General features: G+C 41.7%; 1 protein-coding gene across 1 annotated transcript in view; it reads right to left on the bottom strand.

Annotated features, from left to right (window-relative positions):
- The window catches only part of lrba (LPS-responsive vesicle trafficking, beach and anchor containing), a 233,103-nt gene that overhangs the window by 160,423 nt on the left and 47,103 nt on the right, over positions 1-25,577 (bottom strand). The window contains exons 22-30 of the mRNA XM_008405468.2: positions 21,160-22,398; positions 20,854-21,065; positions 19,621-19,774; positions 17,983-18,163; positions 14,985-15,115; positions 12,865-12,972; positions 12,642-12,783; positions 9,891-10,224; positions 1,790-1,956 (exon numbers count right to left, since the gene is read on the bottom strand). Of these exons, the coding sequence (XP_008403690.1) occupies positions 1,790-1,956; positions 9,891-10,224; positions 12,642-12,783; positions 12,865-12,972; positions 14,985-15,115; positions 17,983-18,163; positions 19,621-19,774; positions 20,854-21,065; positions 21,160-22,398 (2,668 nt within the window). The remainder of the gene's footprint in view (positions 1-1,789; positions 1,957-9,890; positions 10,225-12,641; positions 12,784-12,864; positions 12,973-14,984; positions 15,116-17,982; positions 18,164-19,620; positions 19,775-20,853; positions 21,066-21,159; positions 22,399-25,577) is intronic.

Genomic DNA, 25,577 nt, shown 5'->3' with positions numbered 1-25,577 from the left:
CCTGAAGACAATCTGTTAGTGAGTGGACATCTCTCTGGTGGAGTGCAGAGAGGAACTGGATCTTATCAACAGAAACAGAAACTGGATAAGAAATGATGGATCTGAATATCAAGTTGGTCTGTTATGTATTGTAATATCCAGTAATCTACCTGTTAAAAGAAAATTTACTCCATCATATTACATGAACTACTTGCTTTACTCCACCTTGTACTTTGAACAATTTCATGCTTATTGTATTGAAGAAAATGTATTAAGCATACTGCAGTTTGTATTGCACAGCTGATATGTCAGACCATTTGATAAGCAATATGTGAATGAAAGCGGCATGTGAAACATGCACATTATTCCACGTTGTAATATGTTTTGTAATTATGGTGCACGTTTTGAAATAAATGCATTTGAGAAAATCCTTGCCTCTTTATTAAATGTTTATTTTAAAAATAATTTTTTAAAGTTCAAAATAATAAAATACCTATTTAATATTAATTACAAATAATTTTTATGAAGTTAAAAAAATACTCTGAGAGTCAATATTAAGATCTAACACTGAATTGGTGTTAGTAAGCGTTAAATTATTAACTCCAGCAGATTTGAGATTTGACACTTTATAAGAGTTAAGGTACTAACTCTCCAAAAAGAGTTAAATTAACACTTTCTGGTGTGGACCCATATAGACACTTTAAAAGTGTTGAAATCAAATCTGACAGAGTTAATTTGGGCCTACTGGATTTTCTGTGTGGGCTTCAAACCAGGTCAGTTTGGCTCGGGTGGTTCTGGTGCTGGGAGAGATCTTGGTCTTGGAATTGGGAGAACTGAGACCAGCAGCTATGTAGACAAAATCATCACAATAAAACCTTTGGGTTCACAATGACCGACCATTGATGAATCAACCAGCAGAGAGTCAAACTCTTCATTTCTGACTGGTTTTAATCCAGCACAACGAATGTTTCTGAATAACAATCAGCCATCTTTTAACTCCACAGATTGTGACTTGATGTTGGTCTGCTGTAAACTGGTCAGTGTGTGGAGACAGACTTTCACTGCTGTCTCTCTCAAACACAAACCGACTCATTCAAAATGAACATTAGCTTCAGACATCTGGAGAGCAGGCAGGAAGTGCTGACATTCCATGTCAGCCTATATAAAACATACACACTTCACGTTTCAGTATTTCTGCTATTTAACCAACACTTCATTGAAAAACAAAGCACTTCTCCCCCATTTGTGAAATCCCTGCGGTATGTGATGATTTGCGTTAATAATCTTCTATTAAACACCATTTCTTATGCATAGGACTGGAGGCCGTATGTCAAAATCACCTGATTGGATAAACAATAATAAATAAATAAATAAACAATAAATACTTCAAATCTCACTAAGTGTTTTTGGTTTAGTTTTTAGCAAAAATATCTTAGGACACTTAAAACAAAGACAAAACTAACAGGAAACGTTTGCAAGATAAAGGAGCTTGCTTCGCTCAAAATATGGAAAAGCTGTCTTGTTATAAATTAATTAATCTGCCAGTGAAACTAGTACTTTATCAATATTAAGGAATTATTGACAAGATTCTATATTTTGCAAAAATATACATATTTTAAGTTAGTTTTGTCTTATTTCAATTTTAATGATATATTTGCACTAGAAACTGGATAAAAAAAAACTTGGTAATACTTTGTGTTTTTGCAGTGCAGGCAGTCTGAGAAGTCAAGTTTCTAAAAGAATGTCGACTTTCTCTCGTCAACTTGGACCAATCCTGACTGAAACACTTTCTACAGCTGGATGAACTTACAGTCTGCAGTGTCCACAGAGGGGACCTGGGAGGCGTCGCCCGAGGACACCACGGCCACGCCGTCCACTGGCGTCCCGGCGGACACTGAAGAAGCGGCGGAGGTCTGGGCGGCGGGAGACACTTGAGACGGGAACACGCCGGCTTTCTTTGGTGCGACGACGACGCTTCTGCAGAGAGAAAAAGACGTTTGTCATTCCTTTATTGTTGTCCTGGAAGAAGTGCTGAAAGGAAACGCTGAGCAGGACATGACAGAGGAAGAATTCAAACACTGATCCACAGTAAGACGGCTCGTTAATTTGTTCTTTTAAAAAGGAGATCAGACATCGTTCTTTTTTGACTCTCGATAAAAAAAAAAACACCTGGCGAAGTCTGAGGTACAGCTTACAAAGTACAAAAAAAAACAGAATTATAAGCTGGAGAACCTTTATTACGCAACGTCACATTAAAGATCTGCTGTTGCTGTATCAACCTTCCGGACCTGTCAGGTTCTGGTTCTACTCTGCATCCAGAACCAGAACCAAACATGGAGAAGCAACATTCAGCTTCTATGCACCACAAATCTCTAACAAACGTCCAGAAAACTGCAAAACAGTTTATATGTTCTACACACTTAATATGTTCTACCGGGAATTTCAAGTGGCAGTTTTAGCTTCATCTGCTTCAAATTATGCCAGAACAAAAAGAATATATTCACTTAAGCACCATTTTCTATCCAATTATTAATCAGTAAATCCATTAAATAATCACCAGATCAGCCATACACACTATTAGGATTTATTAGCTGCACATGCAAATAAATCCTTTTTGGTTTTTTTTATATTGTATAAAAAGGATTAAAAGGTAAAGTGGAAAAATCTACAAAATGGGACCATTTCTTTTTTTTATCCGATTAAGTGCTTAATCATCAGAATAATGTATAGATTAAATAGATTACTGAAATAATCGTTAGCTGCAGCTAATGACTGTAATTAACTTGATTACTTATTATGGATTTTTGCCTGAATATTTCAAATGAGCCACATTATAGACGAGGTTTTAGTGAAACTATCCAAAGTGCAGGTAGAGGGTGTGTTCCCACTACTAGTTTCACAACATTTGATCATTTTCAGGTTTACTGCATTGCAAAATCCCTTGCTGGTAGCAAACTGCAAAAATCAACACACACAAGCTTTAAATTGTACAAAATAATTTATAATAACTACCCACAAAAATAAGAAAAACAACTCTCTGCCAGAGATGAAATCTGTTTTATCTTGTAACAGTAATTCAGTCTCTTCAGATCGTGACATAAAGACGAAAAAAGGAAGAAAAAAAAAGGAAATGTTTCTCAGAAGCGTGAGCGAGAAAAGAGTTTCATTCCCATCTGACGAGCAGAAGATGGGCGGAGAGCGGCGTTTAGATAAGCTGTCAGTTTGGAGCAGGACTCTTGACAGACCACTGGTCATATCAAAGGGAGTCTGATCCTGCTTATCAGTGCTGACACAGTGAAAGCAGGGTCTAATCACAGACTACTGCTAGCTCTCAGAAACACAACCCAACACAGGCTCACCGAGATACGCAAACGCTCCGATCTGACGCAGATCACACAGCAGAGAGCTGCCCTCCGCTCCTGGTGCACGTGTGCTAACTTCCACTCAGACGGCCAGTCTAATATTTTAATGGTCGGTTCCTGTAGTGCGGACAGAACCCTGGCTGCAGTATCAGAGCCTGGGCTCAGGCTGGGTTCAGGCGGATTAACTAACAGATTCAACTGAAAAAACACATTTGGGTTTCCATGCAGAGAGAAACCGAAATGGAACCGATGTTGCTATCCTTCAACACAGAAAGCTTGCTAAACCCAGGGTGGTACAGAGATTATTGACAGAACTTTAACACCTACTATGGTCCTGAAAAAGACAAATAAAAAAATATATTTAAAAGTTTTAGCACTACAGTGAAAGACTTTTGTATGATTGACTTCTGGTGTTGCACACCACACATTATCATTTGTCCACAAAGATATATGTGCTCACATTGGTCTCACTGCAAACTCAGGACGGTGGCACAAATATACCGTTGTAAGGCCAGAAAGTTGCTCTTATGATGTGCTAACATCCGCGCTAGCTAGCTTTTATTTTTGGAAGGTTTTATTTGAATTATTTGAGAATGGTCAGAGAGGAAAGTTGGTAACGAGAGAGGGAGAAGACATGCGACAACGGTCATGAGGCTGGGACTGGAACCTGCGACGGCCTCCTCACATGGCTACAGCTTGGCTAACGTTAACAGAGTCGGCGCCAGCAGGCTCCTCGTTGCCTCGGCTCCTTGGACTTTGGGGAAAAAGGAAACCTGCACCATTTTTTTTTATTCATTATTTATGACTTGTGGCTTTATTGGATGAAGTTGTTAGCTTTTGGACAGGAAGTGATTTAAGAAAATAAGACACCTGACCTCAGACTCCCTTTGTGTTCATGCATAGGCCATAATAAGTCACCATTGCACCTTCAACTGTTTCACCAAAAATACAAGGATATATAACCCCTATATATTTAATACAACATATAGCTAATATACAACGCTTAGCCTGATGCCCACCAGGAAACCCCGTCCTGTATGAGTGGAGAAAGAAGTGACTGAGTGAACAGGATGGTGGTGTCAGGGCCGTGTTGCCATGAGACACCCCGGTTGTTAACGGTAGCTGAGGAAAAACGGGGAGATGGAGCGCCCCCTGTGTCTGGTGGTGTAGCGGTGCGCTGATGGCCCTGTTGTGTTCGGCCTTCTATCCGCGCCGTAGCAAAGGCCCAGTGAATTATTCAGCAGGTCATTAGCCACACTTATCACGAGAGAGCCGCCCCAGTCGATTAATCAGCCGTGAGCGGCTCCACTCAGCCCGCAAACAGAAGCCCAGAGCCAAACGTGTGTGTCCGCGCATGTGTGTGTGGCTGGGACTGAATTATTTAAAGCTCTCAGCACAGAGAGCATAACAGCAGTCAGCGCTCTGATTCCACTGATCTCTGTTGTTTTAGCTCTGGATGTGACTGAGAATAAATTGTCTTCAGAGCATGGAGGTAAACACTGTGTTCCACGTTTTACTGCAGACTGATGAAGGTTTTATCACGTCATCATTTCAAAACATTTCGAATGCAATTCTGTGCACATAACGGTAGAAAGGTTTTAAAATGACTGCACGCGCAAATAACCTGCATTTCAAATAACTCCCACAACATCGAGCTGTGTTTGGAGAGAGCTTAACCTTGATGACACACAAAGAGGCTCATTGAGTTTGGAGAAGTCGAAATAAATGTTGCTTTTACTATTTTTATCTAAATCATGTTTTGTGATTTTTTTAGTGTCAGAGTAAAAAATATAATCAGTTTAACCACAATCAAGCTCTGTGATCAATATAATTAATCACTATGCTTCACTTTGTAAGCATGAAATGTAAAAACGATTATTTTTCGTTTAATTACAGAATAAAGTTGTGAGGACAAAGTCAATTTCAAGAGAATTGAAACATGAAGAAAAACAAAAAATTAAAATGAGTAATGTTGAGCATCTTGCTACATATGTGTGTAAACTCTTTACAAAATACTTCAACCTTAATAGAAATACTTAATTTTTTAATACATCAGCATCAACACATCAGTAGAAGGACTTTGAAACGATCATGTAAAAACTGCTCACGTCAGAATTTAACAACTATCAAAGCTTTGGCTTATTAAAAGAACTTTTTTCTTATAATTTTGAGACTTTTTCTGGTAAACAGACTATTTTTTTTTTCAGCTAATATTATGACTAAGTTCTTGTAAGTCAACAAATATTCTTGTAGCTTGGCCCTAACAATTCATACAAATCACGGAAGGGATGACTGAAATAAAAGCCACTTTTTTAACCTGTGGTGTAAAAACCCAAATAGTGAAACTCAGCCCCACCGATTCCTAACATAAAATGTTCACCATGTTCACTAATCCTTTAACATTTTCACCGGCAGAACGGCTCATCTTCACATCAGCTATAGCGCGCTGTTATCAGGAATGCAAACAACTGCGCCATGTATATGCTAGCGTCTAACACTCGCACGTTCCGCTGAACCGTCCCAGTCTAGATCCCAGACATGTACAATGACATTGTTTAGTTCTGGATAGTGTCAGCAAATATTTGCAGACTGGCTGTCATAACAGGGGCAAAGCTGAGAAATGCACAGAGAAACGCAGCAGGTCTGCAGCAGTAAATAAATCAGGTGGGATACTTCACCCTCTGACCCGGGGAGCGGTTTTTATCTGCTACATCCCGGCTTTTTTCCCATCCGCTGCGCCCATAAATCGGGCCCTCTGGGCAAGCTGAAAGTTGCCATGTTTTGACAGGAGATGTCGGTGTAGAATGTCAGCTGGTGTCGGTGGGAGAGCTGGAGCTGAGTGGGAGATGCCGAGCGGTAATAGAATGATTACCGCCGTGTGATAAAACGCCGGGGCGTGGGCTCGGGCGCGGCAAACGCTCTACGGTACGTGTTGGGAGAAATGGTGATTTGAACCGTTTTTTTTTTTTTATTAAAGGTTTGGTCAGACTGTAACGATGCGCACCTCTTTTCAGAAATCTTTAGATTTGATATCTGCAGTTGTACGATTTGTAGTCGTCTGTGCGACGCTCTCAGCCAGGTTATTCTAGGAAACAAGATTAAATAAAGATTGTAAAACAAACGAGGAATTCCAGTGTGAAAGGCTTCCATCTGGCTTCAGAGTTTTCCAGAAAATATTTGAGTTCTGATGATGTGAGGCAAATGGGAGACTCGGAAATCTGAGTTTAAGACAGACATGAACTGTAGAGAAAAAATTAAGTCTTACAGTAAGTAGGCAACCAAAAATAGCTTCAATACCGTCTTGGGTTAAAAAGTAAAATCATTTGTTGTTGAAGATGAATGGAATTGAGGTAAAGCAGTTGCTCATTTAAACGAAGAACATTTGATTGGAAACATCCAGACTCTTCACACCCTCTCCATCAAACCCTGGAACTCATTCAGAAACTGATCTGAACTTGTGTCCAGTCACTCCAGCAGGCACCAACTTTGTTATTCTGTTAAAAACTATCTCAAAGTCAAAGCAGTTTGTAGGGTGATTTTCACACAGTTTTATCAAGATTTGATACTTTTTTTTGTCTGTCCTTTTCCTCTCAACTCCAGATGTTTTTGGAGACAAAACCCTCCAACCCTACGACTCTCTGCAGCCGCTTTCACAGAGGATGACTTGAAGGAATCAATTCTAATCTACTTATAGTCTGATTTATGGAAATGAGCTTCTGGGACTCCAGCAGAATATCGTCTGGCAGAAGATCAGTCAGAGCTCTTGGTCTGGTGATGGGTCAAAACGGATCCGAACGGTCAAATAGGGGGTTAGCATTTGTAACGTAGACACTTTGTGGACATTTAGGATAAATTAGCCAAGCAAACTGGAACCACTCGCCACCACAAGTGCTGATAAAGTGGCAGTACTATGCATTTCATATTTTATAGCACAGTCAATGTAACACGGTACCAGGGATGTTACCTTAAGTTGTTATAAACAACTATATATCAATAATTACTTAAAACAAATGTAACTTTACAAATTAGTGCTTTGAAATTGGGCCTCTGTCTCTTTAAAACTCTTCCTGAAATTCCGAGTACAGGAAGTCATCACGACATGCCTCCTCTGTTCACCCTTTAGCAACATTTTACCAGTGCTGCACTGGGAAGAAGCTGAATGGTTGCCATGGGAGATTAAAGGATTCCTCAAACATGCATTAAAGAATCAAAGCAAAACTCCAGGTATGGTTTTGATGAGAGAATAATAATATAACAGGATGCAAGAGTCCATTTTACGTGATCCTGTCCTTTAAAAAAAAAAAAAATCAAGAATTCTTGATATGAAACCCTAAAATCGTGATGTTTTTCAGCCTTATTGTCCAGTCCTAATCTCAAACTAAAAAACGTGAAGTGAAAGCATTCGCTGAATTCTCATAATCCTCTCATCCACTAGTCGCTCCACTAGCATATTCCAACCATAAAGCACATCAAGTCGTCAATATAAACATCTCAGTGACAATCATCTCTGTGACGACAGGCTTTTAAATGAAAACTATTAACTATTGCCGAGTATCAGGTTACCGTTTTAGACTTTCCGCACTGCAACACACACTACGGTCAACCGTGACTGTTCAGTGATGAAATATCTCTTTCAGACAGGAAGCTTTCATCTTTTCCCCGAGCAGCAGCAGCAGCAGCAGCGGTAATGTTTGGTCTCTGCGTGAGGAGGCTCCTGTAGACGCGGGCCGAGCTGTTAGCCTACGCTCTCCAGCCGTCCCTCTCTCTCCCTCTCTCTACCGAGGAGCTCAGCGGACAGGAGCCAGTCTAATCCCCCTGATATGAGGAGCGCCCTGAGACCTGACAAAGCATTCCTCAGATAAAGGCCTGCCGTCGCAGGAGATGCCCTGGAATTCCCACAGTCGGAGGCCAGCCGACTGACTGAAAAGTAGAAAGGTTTCCCTCGGAACATGGGGGCTTTGACTTGACACTTGTCCCCCCCGACCCCTCCCCAATGCGTTCCCAGATCTGTTTTCTTCGTCTTTCCCCCCTGAAAACCCGCTCCCTGCCGTATGCAAGACGTCTGAGAATCAATGCTCCAAATGCAAACCAGACCGATAGCCATCCTCTCTCACCTGGGTTTGTCTGCGACTTCAGCACCCCGCCGTCTTTGAAGCCCAACCGTCTCCCCTTCACCCCCAAACTCAGAGGTAAAGCAATGATACCTGCTACCACTATTGCCAAGACCGTTTATGATTTAATGAGTCACGAGTTGCGTTTTTTTGGGTTTGTTTTTGAACATGAAGTTGCTTTTTTGGGCTCGACTGTCTTTCTCATAAGGTAATCTCCCAGCTCTCCAAAAGACGACGACGACAAGAAGTAGGAGGATGATGGTTTGTTTTTGTTTTTTTTCAGACAATATTCAGCTGGCTCCACCAGAGCTCTCACAGCATCACAGTTCATAGAGTTGAGTCTCATTCCAGCGTGTTGAATCCAAAGCTCTTCTGTAAAATGGCCGACTACAATTTCCCCAAAACGCTGCATATGTAGCCGCTCCCAAGTAAAAGCAGCTTGTTGCTCCAATGCCTGAATAAGATGCAGACCTCTCTTCTGATTGGCTGATAGATGATGAGCGCGAGTGCCGTGGCAGAGTTATGAATATATTCAGCCATGATGTTTACATCCATCGCTGCCATGATTTTAATGACTTATCACTTGTTTATGTGCGTAAACAAGCTTATTCACGTGTGATTTTAATTTTATTTCTCATTTAATGGAAACACTGTCATTGTGAAATTGTGTGTTTTTTTTTTACATTACAAATATTTATGAACACTTCTAATGCAAATGCAGTTGGTGACAAAAAAATGGCAAGCAGGTAAAAGCAGCTTTATTAAAAAATGGATGTTAAAATAGAAAAATGGATATTTAATTTCACCTAAATCAATTTTTTTATTTATTTTTACTATAAATATACAAGTTTGCACTGTTTACAAGTGACCTGTGTTTTACACAATGTGGTGGGTTGCCAGCTGGGCTTTTTTGGGCTTGTTTTCTTAGAGCTGGTTGCTTGTTTCTCATGATCTGGCAACACAGCCTTCTACTGCTAAGAAAAGGGGTAAACGGGGTGAGGCGAGCAGCAAACAGCTTCCGTCTCCAGTCTCATCCTCACAGAGAGGACTCCTGTCTTCCTGCAGGCAGGTTCTTTGTAGAGCATTTTTCTCTGCATGACGAGCCGCTCTGACAGACGGCAGAAAACCAAACTCGGTGCTTCAGAGCGCTTTTTCAAGATCCACCAAGGCCTCCTCTGAGGACCCCGAGCCGAGACGTCTTCAAGGTCTGACTTTCAAAAGTCCCCTGTAGCTATGTGAGGACACACATCATCAGACTGTGGACTGGAAATCTGGAGGATCACAAAACTTTATACCATATGGGTTTCAATAACTGTCAAAACTGTTAGCTCCCGACAATTCTCCCGATTTATTCCACAGACACACAAAGACGCAGCGCAGACAAGCTTGAGCGATTGGCATGGAGTCGTGTCCAAAGCAGCGTTTTCAACTTCCTCACCTATCGAATGAACGAAACTGGAGCGATGATCGCCGGTCCAAGTCAGTCACAGGTCCCAGGAAGGACAGGGGCAGCAGACTGGGGTCCACCATGACGTCTTCAGCCGGCGCGCTCACCAGGCTGCGGAGGATGTCCTTCACGTTCTTGGACTTGGAGTCGGCGGAGGGCGCGCCGCGGACCTCGGAGGACAGAGTGGACAGGGCTTCTGAGATGGCGTCCGGGCCGCCGGAGGAAGACAGGTCAGCTTCGCTGGCCACAGCCGACGTGTGGTCATCGCCGATGCCCGAGTCGTAGCGTCTCAGAGAGACGCCGTTCTCCACCTCAGCGCCGATGTCTGGAGCGAGAGAGAGAGAGAGAAAGAGAGAGAGACAGGGTTTTGTTCACAATTGTGATTTTTTTACATGGTGACTCATACTGCTAATTAATCCCGACCCCAGAGAGGCTTCTGTGTGGACGGTTTATGACCCCAAAGCGACCAGCATGGACAGAAGAGGAGCACAGACTTCACACAGAGCCAGACCGTTTACAAAGTAATAATGGACACCGGCATTTATGGAGGGTTTTAAAACTTATTCAGCACCATCACCACAAGATCATAACACCATAAAAAGAAGTAGCTAATAGTGACTGCTGCTTAAGGAGAAAAGTCTGTTTGGATGTGTAGTCGTAGTCAAGAGTGGTGGGATTGTGATGTGATGCTTTTCAGTGACACATACTTTTTTCATAATTTCATATCTGGACGTTATTGTTGATGTCTGGATTTGCCGCATCTGACTTTGTATGGGCCAGAATTATGACACACGTGTCACATAAGCCAGATAAAGATCATTCAGACTGCAGACGCTTTGAAAACAATCAACATATCTGAATTCGTACCACATATCGTCGCCTTCCTAAAATAATGTCCAAAGTCATTTTGTGCCTAAAGTGATTTTGGCGAAATAATCAACTCTAAAACATCCAAAAGATATTTTATCAATTTTGACTAAAAAAAAGAGTTGGGTCATTATTTTAGGTGATGATATGGAAGTGGCACGAGTCAAAATTTTTTGTGGGGCAGAAAAGTTCAGAATCTGGTCATTCAGAATGCAATGAACAGTCTGGATATGGGTCAAAAACAGGAAAAAATACAAATAAAAAAATGCAGGTTTGGGTCGCTTCTGCCTGCTATGGGAACGTAGCCCCAAGATTCTTTCAGCTCCGGCTTGGACCCTTCATGGCTCATGGGGAGAGATGTACCAGACTATTGTTCCTTCTTTGAATCCACAAAAATTTGATTGTGTCTCCATTAGTGAAATGCATCAACACCAGAACCAGGCTCTCATTCTGGCTTTAACCAGCAGCTCTTTGATTCGCTTTTCTTTAAAGCCACGTCCAAAATCACTGCTTTGATGCCTAAATGGGATAATCTTGTAAGTTCATCGTGTTTATGTCCAAGATTATACTGCACATTCTTGCTTAACTTTTATAGTTTGTAGCATAGCAAAGAAAAAATATATAAGGAAATAAAAGAAAAGCCTGATGAGTAGAAGTGTAGTCATGGAGAAAGTTCAAAACTGAGATGAAAAAACTTGAAGAAAATAATAATAATACTCAAACATCACTTAAATGCCTCTTTTCTGTCTGGTTTGATCATTTTACAAGCTGCAGTGAGCCACACAGCTCCACTTAAAATATTTCATTTATTTCATCTTTAACATCTGTTTCTGGCAGAGATGAGAAAGGAACGTTTTACTGCAGGAGCTCAGGGCATTTATTTATCTGAGAGTGAAAACTTTAAATGTTGCCAAATATGCATCTAGATGAAAGTATGTGTACCCTTGTAGTACTGGAAGAAGATTGGTTTAGCATCTTGTGAACCATTTCTGAGTTGTTTGTGAGATAATTATCTCATCATTTTCCAACCTAAAGGCCCAACAGTCTAAGTTTGCACTTCGGTGGCCCTGATGTGCAAACCCCTTCAACAAATCACTAGACAACCAAATAAAGAACATAACAACCAAGTACAAATTAAGAAAATATATTAACAAAACGGGAGAGGTTGACATCACTTTTGCCTTTAGAAGCAGAAGTTATTCTGGCATCAGCTCTCTCAGGCAGGCAGAAAAAGAATGAAGCTGAGCTTTTGTAATATTTTCTGACTCAAAACATTCTTGGTTAGTGGTTGACACATTTGCATCACGCATCACTGGTAACATACATGTTTTCCACAAACGATTAAAGACAGAATAAATTCTGGTTGTAAAGTGTAAAGCAGAGTCGTCCGATCAGTAATGTCTCAAGTTTCCCAATGGGAACTACCTCTTCTGTTTTGTTAACGTTGTTGTGTTTTCTTAATTAGGAGTTGTTGTTCTTGGTTAATTTTTTTTGTTTATTTTATTTAGTTTATGTCATATTATAATTGTGCTAAATGGTTTTTGCTTTTTTGGAGGTGTGCTTAGTTGATGTTGATGTGGTTTTGGACTTCAGGGCCACCGTACAGCTCTGCTCTTTGGATGCTGTATCTAACCAAAGCCCAGTGTTTTTATGGTCCTGGTGGCTTTTAAAAAGAATCCACCTGCTTCTGTGTGTGACGGTGACTCTAGCAGGCCAGCAGCTGTTTTTATCCACTATGACTCATGAAGATTTCTGAAGAGTGGCTGAGAGAAGCCGCCCCACCATGGATTACTAAAACATTTGGCACAATCTGGCAATAAAACCTTCACCATCCTCCTCCTCACATGCAGCTGAAGTGACTCTTTGTCTGAGTACCTGTACTCCTGGTAGACTGGGAGCGGAGAGGGGGTTTCCTGTCGTTGTGGGGCTCCAGGATGTCCCGATACTTTGACACCATGAGGACTGAGATGAAGTAGACCACGGCCAGCGCCAGAAACTGAGCCTGCTTACTGTCCTCCTGGAACAAAACAAAACACACTAAACGGTCTGCTGTGGAGGGCACACTGAGGCCGACGCACATCTTCGCTGTCCAACTCACGATGTCTCTGAACACGACGGCCCTGAGGCGGTTGATGTCCATGTCCTGGAGGAGCCGGTCCAGGTCTCTGACGGTGGACATTCCCCCTGTCACCACGTCAACAGGACTCTGTGTGAATGAGAGAGAGTCCGTTATCACACGTCTGCTTATTTGAACTGAGCTAAAGATGCTACAGGCATCAGAGGGTCTACTGCAGGGGTGTCCAAAGCGTGGTCCAGGGGCATTAACTAAGGGGCATTAGTTTCATAGTAAGTAGGAATACATCTATTTAGCGACTTTTACTCAAAGCAGACTTTGGTTACTGCCAAATCTGCTTTCCAATTGATTTATTAAACATGATTAAATGCATCAAATGTGATCCAAAAGTGACCTAAACCCTGTTCTTGTAGACAAAACGCGTTTGTTTTATCCCTGAAGAAATTTAGTAAATTGGATGCCTGTCTATAAATAATGCTAACATGCAAAAATTCCTTTTACAATGATTTACCCATATCATTCTTACAAAAACTCCAGCTACTTTGTTTTGGCCTATGTGACAAAAAGTTTGGAGAACACACACAACCACACACATACACACACAAACACAACAGAACATCTTTCCCACAAAGCCACTGCATTATATATGAGCTCCAACACCCAGTTCAGGGAAAAGCAACATGGCTTTCCTGGAAGTCACCGGATCGAATCAAAGGGCCAATGACACAGGGGCCTGGTCTAGAGTAGCAAGCAGCAGAGCGTCCTGTAATACAATAAGACATGAGCTGATGCAACAAGACCTGATGGCTGCTGAGGAGGGCGAAGGACGAGCCTGCTGGGGGTCTAATGGCAAGGACGGCAAAGGGACAGGAGTTCATTTATTTATCTGTTTGAAATGGAATATTGCAGCTTTTTATTTGGTGTTGAGAAGCAGAGAAGAGCCAGATCCGACTCCACCGGGTCGCAACAACCACAATGACGATCAGGATGGAAGAGGAGCTAAAAGTGAGCTAGCTTCAGCTTCATGGTGACTGGTCAATTCTGCTGCTTACTTTGATTGTGCACCACAACCAGCACCACCACCACAACGAGTCGCCTAGTAGAGTTTAGATTTATGGCCTGAGCCCGGCCCAAACCAAAATTTGGGCCGGGTCAGGTCTCTGTGGTGCCTGCATAACGCATATACAAATTCAAACGACAGTGCGAGACATAAAGTTGAGTTAATCTTCCTATTATAGTCTAACTAGAGCAGTAGATGGTTTAATCTGTTGAAGAAATAAAAAAAAAAAAAACTAAGTGTGGCACAGAAGTTAATTGGACTGTAACAAGCGCAGTGCAGTGCACCCTGCTGCGCTCAAGAAGCAGCAGATAAGATCCCATCCAACATCTCAGGTGATTTGGACCCAACTCATCCTGTGAATACAACAAACAACAAGACGGAGCTGGAAGACGCTAAACAAAAACTAAAGTCTGGAGAAGTTGCTTACTTAAATGACAGTATAAAAATAAAAGTAAAATGGTGTGTCAGGTTAATTTTGGGTCTAGCCCAGGTTCGGGTCGGGTTGGATGTTTTAGGTTTGATCTAAACTCTAAACAACAGGCAGCATCATGGGGCGTTGCACCCTCAATGCATCTCTTAACCCTTCATCAATTCTTGTGTTCAAAATGTTTTGTTCTTCAAACATCTGCAGTCAATCAGCTGTAGTAACAGCTACATTTGAAGTCAAAAATGCCCAAATTTTCAAACCTTCCACCGTTTTCTTCATTGGAGCTCAAACTCATCCGCTGAAGGAAAACCAACTTCCCTGAATAACTGCAGTCCAAATAAGATTCGGAATAAAAACGATTTCAAGCTGAAATCCAGGCAAGCGTGTTCTTTTGTAAGATTCTTTTAAGATCAGAGTAATTTTTTTTTTTTTGATCGCCCCATTAATTTTTACCTGCAGACGTGGGTCAGAGTCTGATCTAAACATAAACCACTGATGACCACTCACACAAACAAGACCAGACTGAAATACTATTACAATGGGCATGAGAGACTTCAGGGAAGAACTGATTAAGTCAGTATCAGCATAAACAAATATGGTGATCATCAGTGCCTTTCTCATGAACGACATCGTCTGGAACAAAGTAAGTCGACTTGCCTGAGCAGACGCAGACTTGGCCGTTCCCACTGCGGTGCTGGGCATGACGGTGTAGCTTCTGGTCGGACCTTCTGCTCCTTTGAACTGGGCTTGTTGGCACTCCAGACAGTTTCTCACTGCTATAGCACATACTGGGATAGAAGGGGAGGACAGATTGTTCATATTATATGTCATATAGTGAATAAAATGACAGAAGACATATAAAGTAGAGATGTGAATCTTTCAGTGTCTGGCGATTCAATTCTGATTTTTAGGGTCACGATTTGAGTCAGGAACAATTTTCGATTCGCCAACCAATTTTTCTATTCAAACGATTGTTTAAATTATGTGACTGAAAAGAAGAAAACACATGTAAACAAGTAGATCATTAATTTAAAACAATACTATGAGGTTCCACACTGAAGCGTTCCCCAAACTTTTTGATGCCATGCCTCCCAAACAGCATTAGCTTCTGGTCAGAGACAACAAACTCTCAGACAACTACGCAAAATATCCAAAGAAACATCGACTTTTCTTTCCCCACTTTTGAATAACTTTTTCATTGGTTTAGCAAAAGGACAATTTCTTCAGGTATTTTCCTGTCAGAAACTTGTCCAATTCACATTTGCTACACCAGCTGTAGGAGCAGAGAAGCCTGATGAATCTGACTGGGAGCGAACCAGAAAGACCAGTGTGGCAAATTAAATGCTATTTTCACATATATTTTATAATCATGATTTAAAAACAGATTTGACTTTATGATTACAAATTTTCAATTCCGTCTATTTTATTATTTTTTGCTTCCGTCTTCCGTCCAGTTTTCTAAGGCTGTATACTGTATCACATCCCATCAGTTTATACTGGAATAATAACAGTTTTGAGCATAACTGTAACCAGTATTATTTTAGCTTAGCTGCCTGGCTTTAAAAAAATTAAATAAATACAAATTAAAGAATCATTCAAAACACAAATGGTGAGTGGATGCGTAACGCAATGTCCAAGATAGTTGCAAAGATGTTCAACTAAATGATTTTTGAGGACTTTGAATCAATTCTAAACTCCCAGGACTGGAAAATGTGATTCTCCATGGAATCTATTTTTTCCCCACACCTCTAAAGTACAGTAAAGTGAAACCCTGTGGATGAGTGTTGCCATGGCTCAAAGGCAACATAGAAGACGGAGAGAGAGAGAGAGACGAGCAGCTGAGAGAGACAAGAACAGGAGAAAAAGTGGGGCCACGACAAGGTCGGCGCTCCAGCCGACTCTGGCAGCTCCGCTCACTCTTCCCTGCTCCACCTCTCCTCCCAGGGTCACAGTGTGTGTGGTGGGGAGGAGTGGGGGCTCCTGAATCATATCCACTCCCATAACAAATGGCACCGCTGGCTGCAAGCGTGCTGAGTAGGCAGCAAGATGCATCCTTCAGCACAGGAAAAAGAAAAAAAAGAAAAAAAAAAACTGGTTTCCCCGACAACTTCAGGTGGGTTCAGAAGTGACACGGTTAACGTTTTGTAATTTAATGTAGCGCTCCTCCCTGGAGCCCTCCCTCCGCCGCACCCCCGCTGTGCTGCGGCTGACAGCTGACAAATGTTAACTCTGCAGCATTAAGATTACCAAGGAGGGAATTATTCCGGTTGGAAATGGGCTCGCTGTTTCCATTAGGACCACTCCTTCATACAACCATTTATAAAAGAGAGGCGGAGGGAGGAGGGGATGGGCACGCCAAAATCTTGTTACAGTTTTCCAAAATCAGATTAGGTGCCAGAAACGGGGAGCGCATACCTCATCAAATATTCATTTCATAAAGGCAGCGCTCTGCAGCAGCAGCAGTAGCGGCGATGTAATCTGAGAGAAAACATCTCATCTGCACTGCAAAAACACTGATCTCACATAGCATTTGTCTAGTTTCTAGTTCACATTTGAAATAAGACAAAACTAATTTACAAGTAACATTTCAGCAAGAAATAATATAAAAAATATTTAAAGTAAATAATTTCTTAATGGATGAAAAAGTACTTCTTTCATCCATTGTAACAATCCTCTTGAGTGGATTGTTACACTCAAGAGTGCTTAAATGGACTTGCTTTAAATGAAGGTCTGCCAATGGAGCAAATACTTTTTTGGTAAGATTTTGTGTTTTTGCAGTGTGAAGGAGAAGAAGGCAGCATTTTGGTTCCTGATCCTTCCTCAGCTGGATGTGATCGGCGACAACACTAGAGAGATTTTTTTGTGGGTTTCTGGGAAACTGTCCTACTTTCCTGGTTGTTCTGCATTCTGAGTTTACTGGGTCAGAAGGTTGAGAACGGACCAGAACCTGCATGAAGCTGTGACTTCGGTAGCTTCCATTCAGTGACTGTGAGGTGAGAGTTAGGGTTTTATATTCTTGTCAGAGGAAACCTTAATAGCCGGGAATAGAAGGCAAAAAACATTGCTGGAGGCTGTGCAGAAGCGCAGTGCAGCTCTGCACAGCCAAGGCCATTATGATGGCATCATGCTAGCAGCTATTCTCAAGTGTTGCCATTCAGCGGGGTTATAATAACACGATAAGGCTGAGCTGGAGAAGAGAGGGCGAGAGCTGCTGAATTTAACAAACATGACCGCAGCAAGCAGGAATGAACAAAGAGCTCCTGTTTCTACTGCAGGTAGAAACAAGAGCTAAATGCAGCAGATTCAGTTTTAAATTGCTATATTTTCAAGATTTACATTGGTGGATTATCAATAATATGACCAATTCATCTCAAAATAAAAAGGAATTTGATAAGGATTATTGAACGTCATTAAGGGGACAGTATTATATATTTTGAAGTCATTTTAAAGTGTAATCAAGAAACTATGTTAACTTCAGTTGTTATCAAAATATATTTATCATATACGACTTCAAATAAATTCAACCTTGTAATTTAAAACCTTGAAACTGTGTCTCCTGCCGCGATTAATAGTTTCAATCCTGATTGTAACGTAACAATTTATAACAGAATTAAGGAGGGGAAGACATTAAACACCAAGTGGTGGCGGTGTTTACCGAGGCGGAGGCACTGGCGTAGGATCCCACCCGACGACATGTTCTTCTCTGCTTCGATCTCGGTGAAGTTCAGAGAACTGGCGAAGATGAGAACATCCGCCAGGTTGATAAGGCGCTGGAGAAAGGTGACGGAGGCCTCCACCGGCAGACCCTGGGACGGCTCGATGTTCTCCAGCTCATGCTGGTGGGCCACGGCAGAACAAGGCAAAAGGACAGAGAGCAGAACAAAAAGCAACAATAGAAAAGAAAATACAGGTTTTAATTATCATTCTGATGTGTTAAAAACACTAATGTAAAAAAAAAATCAGCACTGACATTTTGACATCTGCCTTATTGGTACCCCTATTAATGATGTCTAATAAAGTACCCTAATAAATAATCACTACAGAGACCTTGTGACCCCCCAGGTGGCGCCGTTGAGTCCAGTTCTCTAACAGGCTTTATTTGACCAGCTGGCCATCTTTCCAGTGTGGAAAAATCAAACGTGTTCCTCGTTAACCTCTTTTCTTAAAATCCTCCATCATCCATCAGCATTGTTCCATTAGCTGAGTCTTCACTGCAAATGTGCGCAAAACTCTGTCAATATTCCACTAATGTCAAGAGAAACACCATTTTGAATTTGCGGTGTTTCCGTTAAATAAGAAACGCAATTAAAATCACACATGAATAAGTTTGTTGACACGATAAGTCATTAGAAAACATTACTTGGTAGTAGTATTTTACCATTTTTGTTTTTTACCAAAAAAAACATGTCACACCATCATCCTACAGCCACTTCCCATCGCCGTCTTCTTCAGGGGCAACATCCGGTGGTTAATCATGTGGTTAATGCAATTCCAAAAAAGTGTTTCCATTGTAGTTTTGTGAAATAAACCAATTTTGATATAGCCACAAAAAAATGGAAAGAAATAATCACCTCATTCTACCGCCAAAACTTTTCATCAAAAAGAGGCAGGTTTTACAAATTTGCAGTGTTTTCATTAAGCGAAGGTATTTTTGAAATGTCAAATTGCACAATTATCAGGTCAACACAATAGCAGCTACTGCTGATGTGTGTATGAGGAAGAAGAGACAACTGATTAATAACTGAAGGTTTGGAGAGACTGGTCAATTTAAAAGTGTAAAGTATGAATTTAAAAATGACTCGGTTACATTTATTTGATATGAAATTAAATTAATTTAATATCAGTTACATTTAATAATAAATAAATGTCCACAAATTAAAAGGGAGTAATTACTACCAGGCTTCTCCTCATACCTGCTGTCTTCACTGTAGCTGAGCAGGTAGGTGGAGGTATTTTTTATCAAACTCTAGCTGCCACTTAAGCAAAGAGCAGTGAGAGGACATTTAGTTTGAAATTCAGTTACTGGTCCCACACTGCTGCTAACTGGATTATACTGGGACTGAGCATCGGCCCATTCCTTAGCCAGGCTGGCCGGGTCACCGTCCAAGAATCACATCAGAGCACTGAAGTCATCGGGGGTCAATGCAGACTCAGCCAAGCTAACGACGTTAGCAGGCAGCCAACTGTAGTCTAATGTAATTGGAAAAGGTCAGCGCGGATTGATCGGTTGTTGTGGGCGGAGCCGCGAGCCGCCAACGCCAACAAAGAGCGGAGAGAAAGGGAAGCGACTCACGGAGGCAGACGTGGCAGCGGACAGCAGAGGCAGGATGCCTCCGCAGGCCATGATCAGGTTGTCCACCACCTGGGACACCAGGTGGATGCTGTTGTGGACAAACACAGCGTTCTCGCTGCTGTTCACAAAGTCCAGGATCGTTTTTGTGGAGTGACTAAGAGAGAGAAAGGACAAGAAAGTGTGACGACGTATTAAAGTCAATGCAGACAGGGAAAAAAGAAGATGGAGTAAGATTCCATGAAAAACAAAAAAAAGTCAGAAATTTTGAGAATATTAGAACTTTGTTTAAAAAAAAACCCATGAAAAGTAATTGATTTATTTCTCATTGCAACAGGCTCACATATCAAAGTAGATGCATAGCACAGATATATCTTCTCAGATAACATTTTACTTTTTTTTTTTTTATTGCAAAATATTAAGCAAGAAATGTTAGGATGCTGGCATTGTTTGAACAAAACACAATGAGGCCCAGGCTGGTTTGAGGTCCTGAGGTACATCAAAGATGGCAACCGTCTTCCATCACATCACTGCTGTGGTTTAAATTGTTTTAATGAGATCTGAGAGAGCAGAGCTGCTGCAGAGAACCAACTCGCCTCCAGAAGCACAAAGCCTTTGCTTTGGAGAGATTCCCTGTTACAGAAAAACAGCTGCAGGTCCCAGAGGAGCAACGCTCATCTGTTAGACTGTAAAGTTCTTATCAAATGAAATCTAGAAACGAGCATGTCTGCTGTGAGATAAACAGCCGAAAGGAGCAGACGTCGGGTTTATTCAAAGGTTTTTGTTAGTCTCTTCCTCACTTTGAAAATCTCTTTAAAATGTAACAACTTAAGGACTCTTCACTGAAACATAACCTAATGAAGGCATTAAAGTAACAAATGGTTCATATTCTGTATATACAATACTCTAACAATATGTGATATGTTAGCAGATGCATAAATTGTTTAGATTATGCCATCCATTTTAACAGTATTGGTTTATCTATAGTTACCGTAACAGGATGGTGGTCTGTCTGCTCCACTTGAAACCATCTGATTAAAATTAAAAATTTAACCGAGATGTTAGGAACTTGTAAATATTAATAATAATTCCAGGGTAGAGTTGAAACAATTAGTCGAATTAATCGTTAATAATTGGTAAGCTTCTCAAGAGGATTTGGTAAGCCTTTATTCAGTGAATCAATATAATGGTAATGGCAACATGAGGAGAATGTGAGCCAGTACGAGGGGTCCTTACCTCCTCCACGCCTGAACGTCCGTCTCGATAGAGAAGAGTAGGTCGGTGAGGAGGCGCTGATGCATGTGGGACCAGCGGAACTCTGGGATACGGAACATGGTGGAGCAAGGAGCCGAGGTGCTGCCGTCTTCTGGACGGCCTGCTGGACTTTCTGCTTCCCCAGCTTCCCCTGCTGCGCCTGCTGCGGTTGTGGTTTGGCCTTGGCTTGATTCCTGCAGAGTTACACCAACCAGACAGAACTTTAACCACTGAGCAGGATTCAAGAACATTGATTCTAATGTCCGGAGTCAATGAATAGATGCGTACCATAATAGAGGTCTCCTTTAGTTCAAGTCTCTCCGTGTCCACAGCAACATTTGCCACATCCAGCCGGGCGATTTTGATCTCTTTGGTCTTTCTGACAGGATCTGGAGTCTTGCTGGTGCTGGTGTCAGGGGCATCCGGACGGGTCTCCTCTGCAGCGGACATATTGGACTCTGAAGACTTGCTTTGTGGGGCTGCCTCTGGAGCTGCTGCCGCCCGTTGGTCTGAAGCAGCACCTTCTGAATTAGAGGACGACTCTGGACCACTAACATTTTCTTTGGTGGGTTCCTTGACAGTTTGTTCAGCTACTTCAGTTTCTGAAGCGGGACTTTCCAAGCAAGACACCTGGTCCTTTTCTTCTTCTTCTCTGATCACCGTCTCCGTTTCCTGTTTACCTTCTTCCGTCTTTGGCTCCTGTTCTCGGAGATCTTTTGTTTTGCTTTCATCCCCTTCACGCCTATCTTCCTCTTTTTTAACAGGCTCTCCTTCTTCGCCCGTAGCAGCTGAAGCATAAGACGACTCTTCTTGGCTGTCGTCCACATCGCTCAGGTTGATCTGGTCGCTAACGGATGACACGTCGACCAAGTCCTCGTTGAAGATGGAAGCCCCGCCCACCACGCTGTTCTCCAGGGGAGCTGGAGGCTCAGAGGACATCTGCTTGCTCTTATCTCCTTTTTCAGAACCTACACTTGACTCTTCCATTGAGTGCTTCGATGAATCCCCTTGTTCAAGTTCGGCTACCTCTGTCTGCGCGTCATCCTTTGTTGGGGCAGCAGAGTCCTCTTCCGTTTTTGGACCGGACGCTTCTCTCTGGGCATTCCCTGAGGTTTCTGCATCATGGCTGTTTTTCTCAGACTCTGGCTCAGTCACTTCATCTTTGTGCACTGCAGTAGAAGTTTCTTTGTCAACGTTTGATTGATCATTAGAAGACAACTCCACTTTCTGCTCTTCCTCAGCGCCGGCCAGGATGTTGGACACGGTGATGGAAGGTTGGTTCCTGTCCTCTGCAGTCTCCACAGGCGGAGAGGTGATGGTGGAACCGGACCCTTCATCTACTGTGAGCTCGACGACCGTCGAGGGCACCGTCTCTTCAGCAGGCGACTCGTTGACAGATTTGGTATCTTCAGAGATTTGGCTCACTCCAGAGATGGTGCGAATGGTGCTGCGAGAGCTGGTCGACTCCTGGTGCTGGTACTGACGGAACATGCGGGACAAACTTTCTTTGTGCTGCTCAAAGGTCACCTGTGAATGTACAGTTCATAACCATGTTAGAAAGAGGGCTGGACAATAAATCAATACCAATATATACTGCGATAGACAAGATCAATGTCAAAAGATAATACGTCTGATAGAAGTATTATTCCAATTGAATTCCAATTGAACACCGCACAGCATCCTGGGGGACGTAGGCAGAGAAAAGACTATCCATCCAGCTAAGCAAAGAAGGAGGAGTCAACTAACTCCCTCCCTCACTCTTTGGTTACCTAGCAACAATTTGCTGAGTACCGTGCGCAGCAGCAGTTTCTGGATTTGCCACTGTGCCTCAAAACTTTAAAAGTAAAAAACAACAGTGTGGAGAGAAAACTGTGGATAAAAAAAGTAAAGCTCATGTCATCGTTCTTTCAGATAAGTAAAACAAAAAACTAAGCAATAATTATCAATATTTACTGTCAAACGCCGATATCATGATACCTTTTTCAACCATATCGTCCTGCTCTAGTTAGAAATATAACTATTGTCAATGCTGACCATTTTGTGTGCATGTTATACAGAGCTATAAAATTAAAGACTTTTAAACTGCAGACATCTGGGTACAGGGCAATGCAATAAAATATAAAGGTTGCTTCCCTGCCTCAAATTTTTGAAAACAGTTTAAACACTTACTCCAAACCAACCCCTGCAATTGTGTACGGGGGCGGCTTGGGAAGGAGTGTTTCTGTTTGGGCATTCAAACAACACACAAACCCACAGAGCATCAATCTCACAACTCCAAAGACTTCAAACTCCCTGAAAGCTTTGAGTTTCTCTCCCCAGCTCCACTTCTTCAGACCATAAGCTTGATTCATCGTTAGGTTCGTCTAAACTGGCTTGCCTACACAGATACCACAACTGTTCCTCGAGTTTACAGGGAATGGTCTGAAAATGAGAAAACATCGAGTTGTAAGGTATGACAATGACTTGTTGATGTCAGAACGACAGACTGCTTGAAGATGATGAAACGAGAAGTCGCTCGAGTGATGAAAAATAACATCCCTGAATGCTCAACATGCCGATCCTTGAAGCAGATTAGCTACAAGCAGCAGGAGACCACACCGGCTGGTGGTTAATTAGACAGCTGAAAACAGGAAACAGAGACTATAGTTTGGATCATAAAACCTGGAAAAACGCAAGTTGGAAAATGATTTCCGGTCCGTTGAATCTCAATCAAATGTGACACTCTGAGCATATCGACAGTAACTAAACAGAAAACAGGGCAGAAACCCAGGCAGCCATTTTGGCTACAAACAGACGTCGTATATGGAGCTTCTGCTCTCCCACTACACCAGTACCACCCCCACATTCATAAAATCCTACAAAAATGGATCATTTGCCAGATTACCTATTCATAAGAAGCTTGATATTTTTCTAAAACACTGCATTGGACACTGTATTCAACACTTCAAACAAATGATTTGACAAAAATGTTTTGTTCATCAACTCTAGACAGTACCGTATACTGGTGCCAGATGTGTGAAAGTTTAAAGACTGTTTGAAATATCTGATAGTTTGAATAAATAAAATGTAATGCATCCAGACAAAAAGGTCTTATTTTTATGTCTCAAATTCACGGGCTAAGAGGAAAATGCTAATTTATCAAAATCTAATTCAGGAGTAAGCCTGTCAAGCAATATAAGAATCAATTAATCGCATGATGAATTAAAATCAGTTCAATAATATCTTTCTGATTAATATTTTTTGATGGTCAATTTTGTTGTCAGAGACATCATAATCCATTTTATATATGGTTTCTGTTGTATGTGGTCTTTATTTGCATTTTATTTATTGTTTTTGGTTGACATGTTTTAGTTTTTATCTTCCAGTTCCAGTGTCAAGTGAAGTGCTTTTTGTAAAATTAAAGTTTATTGGTCACTTTCATCATTATGCCATTGTAAATATATTACATGAAAATGCTCTCAAAACAGGAAATAATTTCTGGGACAATTCATTGTTCAGCAAAATTTGCTTTTGTGACAGGCCTATTTAGGAGGCCTTTTGTTTTTTTTTTAAACAAAATGGATCCAAAAATAATGTGACGTTTTAATGGACTAGGGTGACAGATGGAGGTGCATCTGAACAAATAACACCATAGAAATAGTCAGCAATAGGTCAACGATGACAAATATGTAAAAATAAAGCCAGATTTTTAAGCGTATTCTTAGTCTATGTTGTCAAAAGTCTAACTAATCAAAGTATGACGGTGAACCCAACAGCAGCAGCAAAATAATCTCAAAATCTTTGAATCTCGGTACATCATCCCACCACTGGGACTGTTTGTGGATAACCGCGTCATATTTAAAACTTCTCTCGTAAGCATCTGGCCGAGGCCCATTAACCTCCATCAGTCTTCCTATCATCTGATACGGGTAGACCAGACTGCTAGTCTATACCGACAATGGTCCGCAGTGGCATGTGAGGAAGAACCCGTCCATGTAAGCAGTCATAGATTAGCAGCAGATACTATTAGTTTCTGTCTTTTAGCTGTGCTGAGTGCGTGTCCGGCATCGGCAAATCCTCCCACGCCTAATTTAAGACCCTGCATTAATCACTTGGTTTGGAGCACAGAGTCGAGGATGGGGCTGTGTGTGTCTGCGTGTGTGTACAGGGTTGGTGGGGGGGGGTAGAAACTAAACCTACTTGGCTGATTTTTCACCTGAGGCTATTTGGACAGAAGAAGGGGAAGAAGAAAAAAAAAAGAGGAAACCGAGAAAAGAACATGAGAACGCTGAAGATGAAAGAAGAAAAAAAGGAAAATAAAGAAAGTGAGTGATTGAGAGAGGAAGAAAGGAAAGAGGGAGAAAGAAGCTGATTATTTGTAATTAATTAGGCGTTATTGTTCTAAATTAGCCCTCTACATGGGCGCTCATTAATCTTCTGTAGTGGGAAGCAGTGACTGGTAATCTATAGCCGTTTTCTGAGTGCCCAGCCTGCTCTAAATGCACCAGTCTTTCCGTCTTTCCGCCCCCCATCCCTGCCTCTTCGTCCCTCTCTCCCAGTGATCACACCAGACGACCTTCCAACCCATTAGTTTGAGCTTAATTTGGCATTCATCATTTTTAGCAATTAAAAGGCTGCATTAAGACTGCACTGCTGCAGACATTATGCAGGAAAGTGGTGAAGCACATAACATCATAGATTAAGGATGCCGTCTGTACATTAGGATG

This window comes from Poecilia reticulata, linkage group LG1 (assembly GCF_000633615.1).
Source record: "Poecilia reticulata strain Guanapo linkage group LG1, Guppy_female_1.0+MT, whole genome shotgun sequence".
In the NCBI taxonomy this organism is placed as follows: domain Eukaryota; kingdom Metazoa; phylum Chordata; class Actinopteri; order Cyprinodontiformes; family Poeciliidae; genus Poecilia; species Poecilia reticulata.
This window is presented reverse-complemented; position numbering and strand designations above follow the sequence as displayed.